Below are 17,172 nucleotides of genomic sequence, written 5' to 3'. Positions count from 1 at the left end.
ATTCATTACTGAATGCTTGGTTTGAATTTAGTTTTCTAGTGATGAGACCACTACCCAGTGACGACTTGCTCTCCTTCTCCACGGCCTTAAGTTAAGAGGAGCTCCAAGTTATCTGTCGGATTTAGTGTCATCTTACTTAAGTCGTGATCATCTTTCTATACGTGTATTTGGTTGGAAACACGGACTCCTCTCTTACAGAATGTTCCAGTCTAGTTCTGCCTCTGAGATCTGATGCCATAGCTCTTGCAGAAATTACTCTTCTGCCCAGCTGGGACTCCAGGACTGCTCATTGATTGACGGATAGATTTTCTTATTTTGTCCTACACCAACACAAGAGCACTTACTTATGACTACGTAGTTCCAATTGAACTTTATAGTTTTTCCGATATGAGCCATTTCTGAGGCACCCTTCTGGTGGGCACCACGCAGCACTGTAGAGCGACACTTCATTAATCCACGGGACTCAAGAGGGACCCATACAGAGGGAAACTTGCCACCTAGCTTATACACACCCTGCTGAAAACTAGAGATTTAACACAATTAGTCATTTTTAAGGATTAGTCTCTTCTAAGCATTCAAAAATGTACCCATCACTTTAGATAATTCTGTGCTGTCTTACACAGGGCATATTGGACCAACTTGACTCAAAGTCAGAAGCCATGTGAATGACATTTTTGTCTTTTGTGTTAAATGACCCAAGCTGCCATGTCATGCTACTGCCTGTGTGCCTCCTCCTGACAGCTTAGGAATGGGGGGGGGGGAACACATGTAAACAGTTAGAACTCAGTGGAAAATGGTCCATGGACTGAGAATCACCAATCCTGAGCCCCAAGTCTGAAATGGCCCCAAGTCCAAAACTTTTGAGTAGAAAATTCTCTCCCTGTTCTCTTGTGGTGAAGAGGATGAAAGAGAAAAGAAGGGAGGGGGAAGGCAATGAGGGAGGTAGAGATTGACTGTGTTTATAGGAGGGTGGGCAAGAGATACAGTCATAGGAATAGGGAGAGATCAATGGAGTATCAGAAGCTTTGTCATAGTGGGGGAGGGAGACTCCCAATTTAAACTAGGTTGTATGGCATTGTCTCTCTGAGGATATGGAAGCCATGAGAAAGTAAACCACACAAATATTCAGGGAAGATGATTCCCAGGAGAGGGAATAAAATGAGAAGCTGGGGGGCTGAAGGGCTAGCAGCCCTGGGGCACAGTGAGCAAGAGTGGGATGGAAGATGAGGCCCTGGTTTCCACCCCGTTTTATTGGCAGTTTACTGTCTGGATTTGATAGAAAACACAAACCTGTCTGGATAATTAAGTAGATTTAACTGCCCATTGACAGTTGGTGGATTCTTCTCAGACACTGAAATCTGATGAGCTCAAGTCCCTGGATTAAACGGTTTGGTATTTGTGTGAACCCTACATACAGCCTCATGTGGACTCTCAGCTGTGGCGTATGTTGAGACCTCACAGTTATGTCAATAGCTATTGCTCCATAGTCTAGGACTGATGGGGTTGAGTCTACACATGCTCACTACTGGTGTGGTTTTCAAAAATGCCTAACATATAGCCAGTTGGATACTTGTTTGGTTTGGTTTGGTTTTGTTGGTTGTTTGGTTTGGGTTTTTTCTTTGTGGTACCAGGGATTGAACTCAGGAACTCAGGCATGCTAGGGAAGCGCTCTATGGCTGAGCCATGCCCTAGGCCCTGGCTGAACCCGCAGATATGGAGTCTGTGTAAAAAGAGAGGTGATTATATCCATTCTGATGAAGATGGAAGAGCTCAGGGAACAACATGGCTTGAATTCATCGTCCAGTCGTGTTTGTTGAACATCTGTATGCCAGGCACATTCAGAGCTACTGGGAAGTCCAGATGTGTAGTGCTCTGTACTGCCCAGCATAGCAGCCCTGCACACAGCTCCTCTGTTCTGCCATCATAAACTTCAGTAAAGAAGGGTGGACTGGCACAAGCTAGAACCATCTGAGAGGAGGGAACCTCAACTGAGAAAATGCTTCCATAAGATCCAGCTGTAGGCATCTTAATGACTGATGGGGGAGGACCCAACCCATTGTGGGTGAGCCATCTGTAGACTGGTGGTCCTGGGCTTTATAGGAAAACAGACTGAGCAAGTCATGGGGAATGAGCCAGTAAGCAGCTCCCCATCATGGTCTGTGCATCAGCTCCTGCCTCCAGGATCCTGCCTTGTTTGAGTTCCTGCCCTGACTTCCCTAGAGTGATGGGGTGTTACCTGAAATGTAAGCCAAATAAGCCCTCTCCTCCCCAGGTTGCTTCTGGTCATGGTGTTCATCGCAGCAATGCTAACCCTGACGAAGACAAAGTGGAAAGAAACACAAACTACAGACAGGGTGGGGCTTATTAGAAAAGGAAAAACAAAGTGTGTCTATGGCTGCCTCCTTCGGGAACCAAGGAAGACTTCCTAAAGGAAGTTACATTTGTACCAAACCTGATACTCTAACTAGGATGGTACAGGCCTGTGATCCTAGCTACTCCTGAAGCTGAGGCAAGAGGATGCTGAGTTCAAAGCTAGGCCGGCTAACTTCATGAGAACCTGTTTTAAAAAAGAAGTGATTTGGAGGGGAAGGATCTAGCTAGCTTTCCTAGCATGCGGGTTCAATCCTAAGTAAGATCAATAAATACGGAGAGTGGCATGAAGTGTAGTGTCTAAGCGGAGAACGGCCTTCACATGGACCCAGAGAGTAACAGTCCATGCAAACATCAGTGTTAGGAAAGGAGCAAGGATCCCAGGATGAAGAAGAGCCTGGGAGCCCAAGGTGCAGGCCTTACAGGCCTGGGAAGATTATGGGTGATGGGAAAGTAAGAAAGTGTTTTTAAGTAGGAGACAATCATCACTTTGGGAATCTTAACAGCTCCAGAATCTGTCTTCTCCTGAAAAGAAACACGTGTGTGTGTGGCGTGTGTGTGGTGTGTGTGTGTGTGTGTACATACATGTCCACAGGACCCAGCATCCAGTTTGAACAGAGCACACATGCTCTCAGGTATTCTATAGAAATAGAGACAGGTTGGCTACAGGATGGAATTTTTTTTTTTTTTTTTTGGTGTGGGTTGTCTCTAACAGCCGAAAACACAAAACCCCTCAATAATTTAAGCTGCTATGCTGAGTGTCAGTGAAGCAAGTCACCTCACAGTAGTAGAATCTGAGTCGGTGTCCTTTCCTGGCCATGGGGACAGCCCAGGGCAAAATATTCTAAGAATACAGCAGGAATAAATGCTTCTTAGCACTCATTGGCAAAGTGAATAAAGAAACCCTCTCTATACCCAGAGATTGTGCCCAGAGTGGGAGTGTAAGTAGCTGATCTGTCTGAGCGGTGATAAGACATTAGAAACAGATCTGACACTGGACTGGCAAGATGGCTCAGCAGGTAGAGCTGCCCGCAGCCAAGGCTGCCAACACGAGTCTGATACCCAGGGCCTATCTGGTGAAAAACAAAGTCCTCCAGTTGTTCTCTGACCTCCACATATGCACCGTGGCATGCACATCACACCTGCATGCATGCAGACATACACGCGTGCACACACATACATACAATAAATAAATATGTATTTAATCGGACACTCCGGCTTTTTCAGTTTGGCCATGTGGCTAGTTGCCAGTATGTGACCACTAGGAACAGGCATGACAAAGCCATCTCAGCTCATGTGAAGCTCCCCATGGCAGAAGACACACAGACAGTAGAAAAGGCAGGATATAAGGGGCAACACGGGCAGAGCCGACAGTGACCGTAGTCCGACATTAGCGCATTTATGGAAGCATGTGTCTGTGTGTGCTGTGTAGATCTGCTGTGTCACACGGCCCTGGGCAAAGCCTTGGCTTCGCTTTCTGCAGCACCGTCTGATTCTCTAAGAACCTGGTGTGTTTCTTTGAGAGAGAAACAGCAGCGCAGTCTAGCTCAGCTGTACTCAATCTGAGTTGCCTTCCTCCCTACAAACCTGCACTTCAAAGCAAGGAACATAATGTACAATTTTTTAATGGCTCTAGACCCAGGCACTCAGACTCTCTGCTCTGCGCCTTACCTCAGTGTAAACACCTAATCAAGATTGCCTACGCTCCAACAATAGCAGCCAAATGCAATTTGAGAGCCACAAGCCTTTGAAGTCCTCCCTGCAAAGGCCGGTTTTCTAGTCTGGGATAATGACATGCCATGATTGCTGTCTTTGTTGTATCTTTTCAGGACAGAAGCAATTATAGGCCCCAATTTAACAGAATAGACATTACACAGCTTACGATGCTCAAAATGCAATTTCATTTGATCATTTTCTCGATTTGATTGGTATTAATAGAATGGTTCACAAAAAAAAAAAGAAAAAGAAAAAGAAAAATAGCTGGCAGAGGTTGTGTCCCACTCCACTTTCAAAGAGCTAATGTAGAAGTATGTTTTACCTGCCCAGCAAGCTCGCCGGGGTGATGCAGCCAAGCTCCACCAAAACAGAGTGCACAGAGACGGTGTGTATCCTTTGCTCCCTCGCAAAGGCAGCAGCCAACACTCTGTTGCTAATATGTAAAGTTTCTGACAGAAATATGTAAGCATGGCTGTCAATGGAAAATTAATGTCACTGATGATAAACCCCATTATCTAATGCACATCCTGTATTTCTCTTTGAATTGTAAAAGCCAGAGAACCTTCATCCCCCTGGCCATCTCTCCTATTCCCTCCAGAAGACATTTTAAGCCTCTTTGAGATTAGAAGAGTGGCCTTGCCTGCTCAGGCAAGCTAGTTAGAATTTTTCCCTCTCTTGACCTCTGTTTCTCATTCAGGATAGAGTTGGTTTTTTCTTTAAACAAGTCGTGTTTCTGCTTAACATCACAATTAATAGTAATAAGCTGTATTATTACCTATTAATAGGAAATACACAGTAGCCGTGGATAGACACACATGACTAGAACCCCAGTGCTTGGGAGACCAAAGCAGCAGGACAGGAGCCGGCCTACAACATAGCAAGACTCTGTCTCAAAAATAAAATAAACAAACAATATAACAAAACCTTTGCAATGAAGCCAGTAACTGCTGTATTCTGTAATCCAGGATGCTTCTGGAAACAGTTGCTTGAGGGAAGCCTTGATGTAAATTTGGGAAGTGGCTCTTGACCTTCATTGAGCATCCTAAACTTCAGACGATTTTATGGTATGAAGTCTTCCACTTGCAGAGGAGGCTATTCATTCAAAAACAGATGATCATTTCCATTTAGAAAGCATTCATGATCAAACAGTACATTCTTTGTCCTTATTTTAGGAATAAAAACTCAAGCAACTGCTTTATTATTATTGTCATATATGTGTGCAATGAGTGAGCACATGTAACATGCACGCAACAGCATACATGTGGGCTCAGGGGAGAGTGCTCACCTTTGACCTCTACATATAAGGTTATCAGGTGTGCACACCAAACACTTTGTCCTCTAAGCCATTTCAAGAGCCCCAGGTCAACTTTCAATTATTTGAGCTTTCATATTGCCTACTTTCCTTTCCTGGTGTGTGTGTGTGTGTAGTAATTCTGATAGTTATTTCATGAACTTACTAGGGACAGATGAGGTTATACTCAAGTTAAAAGAAACACAGTGTTCCTTCTTGAACTATAGATGCCAAATGGAATGGAAAAGATCGAGATTGTCATCATTGTCAAATATCTACCTAGCACATAATGGTCAACAAATGTGTCCCTCTTAGTATTGAACACTACTGGTAAACATAAGCAGCAGAGGGAGAATTTGAACTCGAGCCTATCAGATCTGTTCCCTATGATCCAACATTCTTGCACACGGCCATTCTACACTCCACAGCCCACCTCGAGAAATTTAACAAGATATGTGCAAGGCCCTAAAGTTACATTAAAAAAAATGAATAGTATATCCATTTAGAAGGGGAGAGACTTGACATTTACAGGTAGGGAAACAGACAGTAGCCACCAGAGTCCAGCCAGAGTAACAAGTCATGGTAAGAATGGTGAGGAATCTTGAGACAGAAACGTTAAGATGAATGAGTGTGGAGAGACTTGTGAGTTAGTTGGTACCAGGTGGATGTGCTGTCTGGAAGGGGGGCTCACCTAATCTATGTTATAAAGCAGCGGGATAGACAGTATGGAAAAAAAAATGTGTCTGTTTTTGTAAGAGATTTCTAACTTGGAGGCTACTCGGTGATGGACACTCTGTTCATCATGCATCAAACATTCCTTTTTCTCCTCCTTAACCCCTGGAAGACCTTCGAATACTGACAAGTGGACACGGCCAATCAGGAGATGCAGGCAGACTGGATGAGTGTCTATTAGAGATATCCTGGAGCTTGACATGGCTCGTTTCCAGGTTCTCTCCCTACCCTGAGACGGTAGAACTTTAAGTCGGTGTCTGCTGGACATTCTAACAGCCACCATTCATGTACAGCTCAGAGACATGTTTCTTGTTACGAAAAATAGTCAGTGGAGGGCTGTTACTGTCGCACCACTGTAATCAAAATACTCGCGAAAACAGGTCAAAGAAGAAAGCTCTGTTTTGGCTTACGGTTTCAGAGGTTCATTCTGTAGTTAATTAGGTTCCACTCATCCTGGGCTGACGGTGAGGCAGAAGACCACGGCTATAGCATATGGAGCAAGATGCTCTTTGCACTGGGTATTCGGGAAGCAGACCCAGGTGGCCTTCAAAGGCTCACTCCCAGTAGCCTGTGTTCTCCAACTAGGACCCACCTCCTAAAGTTTCCACCACCTCCCACCATCTCTCCATCCTCCTGCCTCAGCTTCCCAAGGAGGAAATGACAGGTGTGTACCACGGCACCTGCCTATTAAAACGGGCCTTGTCAGGTAGATGATTTTGCTCGACAGTGTGGGCACGTTTACAGTAGGCTAGGCTAAGCTGTGATGTTCAGCTGGTTAGGGATATGTCTTAGTTAGGGTTTATGCTGCTATGGTAAAGCACCATGACCAAAAGCAACGTAGGGAGGAAAGAGTTTAGTTCATCTTACAACTGTGAGGTCATACTCCATCACTGAGGAAAGTCAAGGCAAGAACTCAAGGCAGGAACCTGGAGGCAGGAACGGAAGCAGAGGCCACAGCATAATCCTGCTGATTGGCTTGCTCAGTTTGCTTTCTTATACAACCCAGGACCATCAGCCCAGTAGTGGCACTGTTTACAGTGAGATGGGCCCTCCCACACCAATCATCCATCAAGAAAATGCCCCACAGGCCAATTTGAGGGGGGGGCATTTTCTCAACTGAGGGTCCCTCTTTCCAAAAGACCCTAGCTTGTGTCAAGTTGACAAAAAGCTAGTCAGTACAGTTATTTAAATGCATTTTTAAAAATTTATGATGCATTTATCAGAACAAATTCCCCGTTGTAAGTAAAAGGTATGAAATCGTCATATTTCTGTTGCTGGGATCAACTGATATTTTTGGTCTCCTGTTCTAATAACTGTCCTAAAGTTGGGTCTTTTGACCAGGCATGAGACTTTTAAACAAGGAGTACTTGGGCCTCAAAACTCTAATTCTCTCTTCACACCTGCACAAGAGAACACTGTTTCCATCTTCTTCAAGAGCAATCCAGGTCCCTCTAGTGATTTCTATCTCAGATTTCCCCAAAACCTCAGGTGTTGGAGACTTGGTCCCCACCTGATGGTGCTATCAGGAGATGGTAAACACTTTAGGAGCTAGGGTCTAGTTAGGGGAAATCGGTTATATGGTTGTGTCCTTAAAGAGTACAGCAAGACGCTAGTCCCTTCCTCCATGTCCCCTTCTTCCCGGCTGCTGTAAGGTAAACCACCTTGTTCCATGCTATACCCCCCCATCATGATATTCTGCCTCACCCCAGGTCCCAAAACAGCAGGGCTAAGTAGCCATGGACCAAACTTTTCGCAACCGTGCATTCAAATAAATGCTTCCTCCTCTGAGATGGTTTATCTTGTATTTTCTCGTCGCAGCCATGAAAGGTTGACTGGCATAAGTGCCTGAGAGCTGAAGCAATGAACCCTTGCAGTAAACCAGACACAAAGCCTGTCTCTGCAGAACCTCTCTCTAGAGTACACAGCCTTGAACCCCGTGTCTGTAGGACGGAAGCGAACCCTCTTAGGATGCGGTGCGAGCCACTTACTGTGCAATGTTCTTTGCCCTCTCAGATCGCCCACCCCATCAGAGGCACTGGCAAGATGACTGCCCAGAGCGACAAAGGAGTCGAAGACACTTCCACGGATCCCGAGGACAAATGGCATCAGAGAGCAAAACAGCTCAAGGTCGTCTGCTAGATTGTGTGTTAAGTGTGCTTCAAGTGATCCCGCTGGATATAAGGGATGTCTGTCGCTGAGTTCTTGTCACTTAAGGGTTTCTTTTGTGCCTAGAATCTTACCTAACATCCTGTGCTGAAGACTGCCTTCTGCCAAGGCGTGCCACAGCTTGCATGCTTGCTCTGCCAGCAACCCTACCTGCATTTTAAAAGGTCCCCTGTCCCAGAACACCCTCGTTTCACACTCCAAGCACACAGAGACCAAAACCTCTCACAGAGGGAAGGGATGAGGGATGTGCAGGGGGAAATAATGTTTCCTCTGGGAGTTAGTAGCTGCCCAGTAGACTCAGGTGACGTTGTCCCTAAAACTGATGGAGTCCTTCAGAGCCTCACGAGAATGTTCAAGCTTACCAACTGGTAACTTAGTATGATGGCATCCTTCTTGTCCATGGCACTCGTAAGTGATTTAAAGGCAGAGGATATTGTTCCACTATTTCTAGAAGAAATAGAAAAATCAATGGGATCTGATTTTTTTTTCCTGAGTCAGTCCATGGAATTATATGGAGTCATTCTTGGATCAGGTTCCACCCCTTACTTAAAAAAGGATGAGCATGGCGGCATGCCTTTAATTTCAGCATCCTAGTATTTAGAGGCAGAAGCAGGCAGACCTCTGTTAGTCTGAGGTCAACCTGCTATACATAGCAAGTTCCAGGCCAGTCAATGCTACATAGTGAGACCTTGTTTCAAGGGTGGGGAGAGGGACAGCTGAGCCTTTTGAAATAGCCAGTTAAAATCACACATGAAGTAACTGTAAAGTTAAAACCATTAAACTTCATCCAAGCATCAGAGACATTGACATCCCAAACCCTCTCTTGCCCTCACCATATCTACAGGCTGCTGATAGAACTGAAATAAGTAAATAGTCACTCCCCCAGAACTTCCTAAAAGCCAATGTCAGGGAAGTCACATCAACAAGTAGAAAAGACGGGGACTGAAGTGTCTCTTGGCAGCGAGATGTGGAGAACAGGACCTGCCAGAGAGCATCGGCTTCATCACGATTTTTATGTCAGATTCCTGTGCCTACTCAAGATCTTTACCCCCTGCTTGAGCCTTCTCTGTGGATCTTTTCCCAGGCTGAGTTGTCCTACAGCATCCTGTGCTCTCCTGTGGGTCTCCACAGGTTTCCTAAATTCCATTTCATGGCTGTGCCCAAACTGAAGGTGTCAGTTGCTCAGGGGCCATGCAGGGCAGTGTGTGGAAGTATATCCCTGGCCACAAGAGCCTTCCAGGTGTCCTGAGGATTAAATGAAGTCTTCCCAGACCCAAAACAAAACCACCAATGATAGTATCATGAAAAGTCATGCAGAGCCCTTCACTAATCATGGTCAAGTCCCTGTGATCAGCCCCTTTTCCCACGTTCCTGAAGAACTATGCATTTGGTCCCATCAACACCAGCAGTAGCTCTGAATTGCTTCTGTTTATCTGACCTGAGCTCTTCCTTGCTGACAATGAGGGATTTAGTTAATAATTCATGCCAGGTGTTTCTTAATAATATTAAATAGAATGTGGAACCTAGGCTCACATTTTATTTTTAGCTCACAAAAGATTAAGATAATACAACAGAAAGTTGTCTGGGTCAGAGGTGATCTTGGAGCCTAAGCACAAGTTCCAGGACCCCAGGGCCCAATCAGGGCAGCTAAGAGCAGCAGTGGCCTCTGTGTTAGAGGAGATGAGCATCTAGTTAGAGTAAGAGTGTGTGTTCTGCCGTTTGCTTATGACACATGAGCCACAGGACGGAAGCAGCCAGACGGCGCCTTTCACAGAGCTAGCGGACGGCGCAGTGTGTGTGGACACGGATGACGAAGGACGAGTCTCACTATAACACCCCCTTCCCAGCTTTAGGCCTCGAGATTTCCCAGTGCTGACTCTCCACATGTGACCTGAAAACCTACTGCCATTAAGCCGTTAGTCGGAGTGCATGGAGGGTAGACCAATTGCCAGCGTGGGTAACAAAAGAATCCTGGTGAGAAGAGAATGAAGTCGCGGATTTCCGCGCTGATGGAGATTAAATAGCCTGAGAATGGCTTTGTATATTAACTTCAGGGAGCTCCGGCCTCACCACCTGAAGAGTGACACCTGATGCCTCAATTGTAGGGTAATAAATCTCCAGCCAGCAGCAGATCTCAAGTAGGCTACTTGGGAGGTGAGAGGGAATCCTATCAACCCATCAATGTCTTCCTTTCTGAGCACTGAAATGCCAACTCTGGGCACTTATGTCTACCTGAATGGAGGATTTACCTCTCGAGACAACTCAGGTTTGGTAAAATGATGAGTCTTTGGCCTTTGTTGACAAAGCACCCTATGACGAGGGCCGCTGCGCTCTGAATCGTCAGCAACAAAGGTAACAACGTGACTAGAATCACGTGGTAACCAGAACGTCAGACATAGTTCCCTAGAAAAGGAACTTCTCCTGGGTTGTTCTTTTTTTCTGAAGGGAATAAACAGAAAAAAAAAATGGGGGAAATATAAGTCAGGTGACAGCAGAAAGTCTCTAGTTAGTTCTTTATTCCCCCAGAGAGCGAAAGGCTGAACGAACGTTGAAAAGAATGCTGCGACTGATCATTGATCAGTATGAGTTAGAGTTTATAGATCATAGCAAAGAGAGGCTTGTTCAACCTTAACTAACACGAGGACAGCATGAAAAGAGCCATTGTATTTCAGAAACACACCTGTGAGATTATAAAATAGCAATTTCTGGGCCAGCAAAATGGCTCAGCAAGCAAAGGTGCTTGCCACCAAGCGTGACAATATGAATGCGTTCCAGCCCTGAGACCCACGAGATGGAGGGGGAGAAATGACACCTGCAGGTTGTCCTCTGATGCCACACACGCACTATAGCATGAGTGCAGCCACATGGATATGTGTGCACATGAACACAAATAAATGTAGTAAAAAAAAAAGTGGACAGTTTTGAGAGGCCACTACAAAGAAGAACACACTTGGAGTCATGTATTGGGAGAGTCTTGGCTCACGCTTCCCATGCAGCTTGATAGACCATGTAGAAGAAACCATTTTTCTTACCTGGATATTTAAGGGAAGGTGTTTGCTATTTTTGTCAGTTTTTTAAGGTGGGAGAGAACTGTAGTTGAAAACTGAAAATTTACAAGCGCCAATGAGAGCCTGGTCAATCCTCAAATAGCTCAAATTCGAAAGAAAATGTGCTACATTTCTAACAAAGTTTATCTAACCAATCTGCTGCTACAAGCAATGCTCTTTATTACTGTTGTACATTAACAGACTTTAAATTTGACATCCTAATGTGGTTTTAATAGAATCGGGAACCATGAGTATTATTTGGGAGCAGGCAGAGGCTCATATTATCAGCCTGCAGTTGTTATCATCATGATGCAATCTTTCTTCCCAACTAACTAGAGCAAATCTGAGAAAGAAAAGGCATGCTTTGCCCAGTTTGAGTATTTTCACTGGCCTCCAATGAACTGCCTAATGGTTGCATTTTTCAATTAACATTGCATAGATATGGGTCATGAAGGGTTCTTTTTTACATATGTGTCCTGAAAGGGACAAAGAAGGTGCAGTTATATAACGCATTGATGCTCACGGTCATCTTACTGTTTCAATAAGCAGTTAATCATTCTTTCCAAAGGCCTCTTAACCCTGCTCATTTTTCACAAAGTAATGAGTGCTCCATTCCTCAGGAAATCCTCTGAAATGGCCGCAGGGCACAATACAGTGACACAGTGTATCTATTGTCCTGTGAGTACATTGTGTTGTTACTGGACTTAGAAAAGCATGGAGATGGCTCTGAGGCCGCAATCCCTGTCCCCAGATGTTTGATTGCCTAAGTGCAGGCTATATTAAGCAACAGAAAGCAAAACAAGCCTTGCCGTTTCACGGATGCCCTATCGCAGCCCCGGCTCTCTCATAATCCTCTGGATACGATCTAATTTGTTTCATCTGGCAGAAGAGGTCATTTCTAGCTGTTGACCTGTGTGAGTATGCAGAGCTGATGTGCTGATTTCGAACTTAGACCTGCGTGGCACAGGCAAACCTCTGGTATCTTCTGGGTGGGGTTTTGGAAATACTTAGGTGGCATAGCCTGTACCTGTTGGCGTAGATGTGTGTTCCTTCTCTGCGCATCTCTTTGGAGGTAAAGCTTAACTCCCTCCCATTCCCAGCTTGGTGACACTTTTCCATATGGCTTGCCAGGGAACTAATACAGAAGCCGTTTTAAGCTCTCAAACGCCTTCTGGGCTCACAATCTTACATTTCCTTACCCGCTCATGCCCTAATCACCTGCAATAGGAAAGAACTCTCTGGATTGGCTCCTTTGCAACCCAGGGCCACTTTCCTACAAGTTTCAACTCCCATTAAGAAAAAAACAGAAAAAATTAATTGAAAATTTATGAAGAGTACTCACCTTCTAATTTTACCTTAACTATAATTTCTTTTTTAGAGTTACCAAGAACACTTGTCTCAATATGAAGATACAAAATCAGGCAGTGTCCCAAGAGGTCAGTCTTCCGATACAGCCAATGGGCAGCAATCTTCCAAAAGATCAGGCAAGGCCAGGGTTCGGAAACAGAAGAAACGCCAGAATGGCCTGAAGTCTCTTGGGACCAAAGAGCTCGTTGTCAGTCAAAAACATCAGAATTATCCTCTCCAACCACAAAACCAAAGGCAGCCTATGGATGCCTCAGCAAAGCAAGGGCTGGCCACATATATGAATTCTTCGAACACAGATTTGCAGGACTCCCGAACACTCGCCCACAACCCCAAAGTCACCTCCAACACATTCGTTCCATCCAATCAGGCTTTTGACAGAGTGTTGTATAAAAACTCTGTCTCGGGGCTGAACGCTAATAAAACAAGAGGACACCGCCATGAAGACGAGAAAAGATCTTTGTACGAGCAGCAAGCCCTCTACATGCTTTCTGATACGGATCTGCAAGACTTTAATGAACCTTCTCACAAACACGTGTCCCTGAGCCAGAAAGGTCCTCAGTCTGATTATGACATGAACACACACAGGTCAACAAAGATCAAGAAGCCATCCAAACAGCCGCAGGCAGAGACAAAGTACAAGAACATAGAGATGCTATGGTGAGCATTCTTTTTTTTTAGTTCAAAAATTTTATTTTTATGGGTGTGAATGTGCATGTGGTTTCGTGCGTGTGCAGGCATAATGTTTGCATACATGTACATATGAATGCACACACGCACACATAGGCCGAAGTTTCTGTCAGGCAAGCCGCTCCCAAATACCACACAGAGGTTTACTATTAATTGGAAATGTTTGGCCAATAGCTCAGGCTTGTTACTAGCTAACTCTGATATTCAAATTAGCCCATGTTTCTTATCTATGCTTTGCCAGGTGGCGGGGTACGTTTTCTCAGTATGGCGTGCCCATCTTGTTTCTCTCTGCATCTGCTCGAGACTCCTGAGTCCACCCTTCTTCTTCCCAGCATTCTCAGTTTGGCTCTTCTGCCTAACCTTATCCTGTCCAGCTGGTGGTCAGTCAGCTTCTTTATTAAACCAATCACAGTGACATTTATCCACACATTGTAAAGGAATATTTCTCACATGCATGTACACAGCAGAGCACCTGTGGAGGACACTGTTTGGATCTGGGGATCAAACTAATGGTCACTAGGCTTGTGTAAGTGCTTTTGCCACAGAAGCCATCAGACCTGCCTGGAATTTCCTTATCGTGAGTGGTTTGTGCAGAGGAGAAATTAGAGGCTATGGAGAAAGAAAAGAGAGGGAGAAGGGGGCAATGGAGCCCCTGAGTGGGTCAGGCTAGAAGAAAAGGCCAACTAATACCGCCCCTGCCTCTGATTCCTGCTTGGCTTCTGATGTCTTCTTTTTCTTCCTTCTTCTCTACTGATTCTGTGCTAGTGAAATGAGAAGTTGGAGCAAGGAAAAGGCACAGGGACATAGTTAAAGTAAATTAACATGGTTAGAGGGATTTGAGTAAAGGTCGGAGAAAAAGTTATCTCCAGCCTTGAAAGGTGTGTAGGCACAGAAATACCACCACAGAAATGACCTAAAAATTCAATGGTAGGGAAATTTCCCTGATATTTATCCCCTATGACCTCTAAAAGGTATGTCTTTGAGGAAATGTTCCCCTAAAGAGAAGGTAATGATCCGGGTGGTGGTGGTAATGTGTAACTTTAATCCCAGCACTCAGGAAGCAGAACCAGGAGGATCTCTGTGAGATTGAGACCCAGTCTAATCTACAGAGCAAGTTTCAGGATAGCCAAGGTTACACAAAGAAACCCTGGAGAGAGAGAGAGAGAGAGAGAGAGAGAGAGAGAGAGAGAATGAGGTACAGGGTTATACCGAAGGACTGTGGCCCCTACTGTCCCAATGTGCACATGGTAAGGAAGTCCACCTGATGATGAGTGTCTCTGACTCAGTGATTAAGAGTGCTGGCTCCTCTTCCAGAGGACCCAGGTTCAAGCACCTACACGGTGACTCGCAACCATCTATAACTCCAGCTCCAGAGGATATGACATCATCTTCTGGTCTCTGAAGGCACCAAGAATGCGTGTGGTACACAGACATACGTGTAATCAAAGCATCCAGACACATAAAAAGTGCTGGTTGTGGTGGTGCATGACTTTAATTTCAACATTCAGGAGGCAGAGGCAGGCACATCTCTGAGTTCAAGTCCAGTCTGGTCTACATAGCAGGTTCCAGGCCAGCAAAAGCTACATAGTAAGACCTGTCATAAATGAATGAATGAATGAATGAATGAATGAATAAATAAATCAATAAAATTTAAGTTTAAAAGATGTAGTGACTATCTTCTTTAGAGTTAGAATTGTTCGAGCTCCCTACAATATAGATGCATTACTCTAATAAGCAAGAAAACATTTTTAAGGTCTCTTCAAGAGACCATCCCTGATGCTCCTTAAGAAAACAAGGTTTTCTGGACACCTTACCCTTTGATGCTAAAGTGCACAGGAGACGTGTGTAGCCTGACACACTGGGCATCTTTCATGGGCTTGTTTTCAACACAGTATGCAACTTTACATATAAATCAGTTGGGAGACAGGTACTATGGGAGATGGTCTGGGATATACATTTATTTAGTAAGGGTCTCAGTCAGTTTCCTGGAGTGACACAGATGGCTGGCAAACACTCTTGCTGTCTTTTTTCTTTAGGTGTGATGTCTTGCGCACTTTCTCCATGGCAGGGCCTGTCCTACCAGAAGGATGCCCCTTAGCTCTGTCCCTCATGCAACTTCCCTTTGCCTTTCTCCATGCCTCCCCTCTCTACTTTCCACTCCTGTTCTACTAGAGAACTCCATCCGCTGCCTAGAAGCGGAGCATTCTGAGACGTGTACCACTGACACTGTCTTCACTCTGTCCCTGTCTAAATGACAGTCAGCAGAATATTGAAGAATTCTAGGTTAGAAACCATTTACCCTCAGAGCCATCTTCTTGCTTCCAATGTGACTTTTGCACAATAAGAAGCCATTTGATTCCAGATCCATGGCACATGGCTGTTCATTTTCTCTCCAGAAGCTGTAGGTCACTGTTTTTATAGATTGTGCCAGCCCCTTTGAACCAGGAGATTTGCCTGCTTCCGTTCTGGGAAAAACACAGCAGAATCTCATGGACAATCTCTTGCCATCCGCTCCATCCTCTGTCTGTGCCTTCCTTACTCAGACGCATCCTTCCAGGATTGTTCTCAGATGGTGCTGTGTCTGTGTCAGCGCTGACTTCCACCCTTCCACTGCTCTCGTGTTTTTCAGGGTGTATCTTTGTTTCTGTGACTGTCTTCTGACGCTCCTCTTACTAGGGAAGCAGCATCATTCTTTCTTGACATCCTACATTCTCAACAAGGTACATGGCAATGGCAAGTCAGGGCTTTTTTGACAATTTTTAAGCTTTTAAATTTCTGTAGTTTCTCTTTCATCTGGGTTTTGGTTGGTGCTGGTGGAATTTCACTCTCTGTCTCTCTTCCTTTTCCTCTCTCCATCTCCACCCCTCTCTCTTTACCTGTTCTGTGTTTGCATTAGGGCTGGTCTCGCTTGTCTGACAATCTGAAAATCATATTGGACAGGCCTATTGACATTGGATTTCTGTGGGGTGATCAGTGTGGCACTTGATGGAAGGCTCCTCCTGCCAGTTCTGTGTCTTTTTCTTAGGTGGTCCAATTAATTTCTGCCCCTGATGATTCACAGACACAGAGTATTTTCTTCTTTCTTCACAAATGCAAATCTCTAAGGTGTAGAGCTTCGGCAAAAACAATTGCCTCCCAACATGGAGAAGAAAATCCCAAGATTTGTTTGCTGCTTGTTTGTGCCAGCCACGCATTCCACCAAGCCAGCCACATTCCGAGCCCAGCAGCATTAACTCTTAAACCCCAAATCCTTTACCCAAAAGTTCCCCCAAAGAAAGCTATGTCTTTAGCTAATCCAGAACCTGCTTTGGTTTTTATTCCTTTTTGTTTCCATACCCGGAGATTCCCAGATTCTCTGGCACATTCAACTATGTATTTAAAGAATGCATCTTTAATCATTGTTTCTAGCTGGTGTGTAATGGGAAGGTCTTTGGGTTTCAGAATGGTGTTCTGGGTTTTGTTGTTATTTGCTTGTTTGTCAGCCTATGCTTCATGCACTAACTGAAAGTTCGAACAAGCCTTCCCTGTAGTGGACTGGAGGGATAGCTCAGCCAGTAAGAGCCGAATACTGTTACAGAGGACCCGAGTTTGGTTCCCACGCTCACATGAGACGCCTGTCACTCCAGGTGTCGGGGTCTGACACCCTCTTCTGAACCCAAGAGGTACCCGTACACACCTGTACACCCAGGAAAGACGCATAAATAAATAAATATTCTTGAACGGGAGTTAGAATGTCCCAAGGAAAAAGAGGAGGATTCGAAGATGAGAAATCAATATATCCATGAAAAGATGAAT

The 17,172-nt window shown here is 44.9% G+C and overlaps 1 protein-coding gene across 2 annotated transcripts in view; it reads left to right on the top strand.

Moving 5' to 3' along the window:
- Jhy (junctional cadherin complex regulator) overlaps positions 1–17,172 on the top strand; it is a 66,835-nt gene that overhangs the window by 31,648 nt on the left and 18,015 nt on the right. For both annotated transcript variants that reach the window (XM_057768132.1, XM_057768133.1), the window contains exons 4-5: positions 8,123–8,236; positions 12,701–13,347. In XM_057768132.1, the coding sequence (XP_057624115.1) occupies positions 8,123–8,236; positions 12,701–13,347 (761 nt within the window). The remainder of the gene's footprint in view (positions 1–8,122; positions 8,237–12,700; positions 13,348–17,172) is intronic.

The sequence above is a fragment of the Chionomys nivalis genome, chromosome 4 (genome assembly GCF_950005125.1).
Source record: "Chionomys nivalis chromosome 4, mChiNiv1.1, whole genome shotgun sequence".
NCBI classification, from domain to species: Eukaryota; Metazoa; Chordata; class Mammalia; order Rodentia; family Cricetidae; genus Chionomys; species Chionomys nivalis.
The sequence above is the reverse complement of the archived record's forward strand: the minus strand, read 5'-3'. Positions and strand labels throughout refer to the sequence as shown.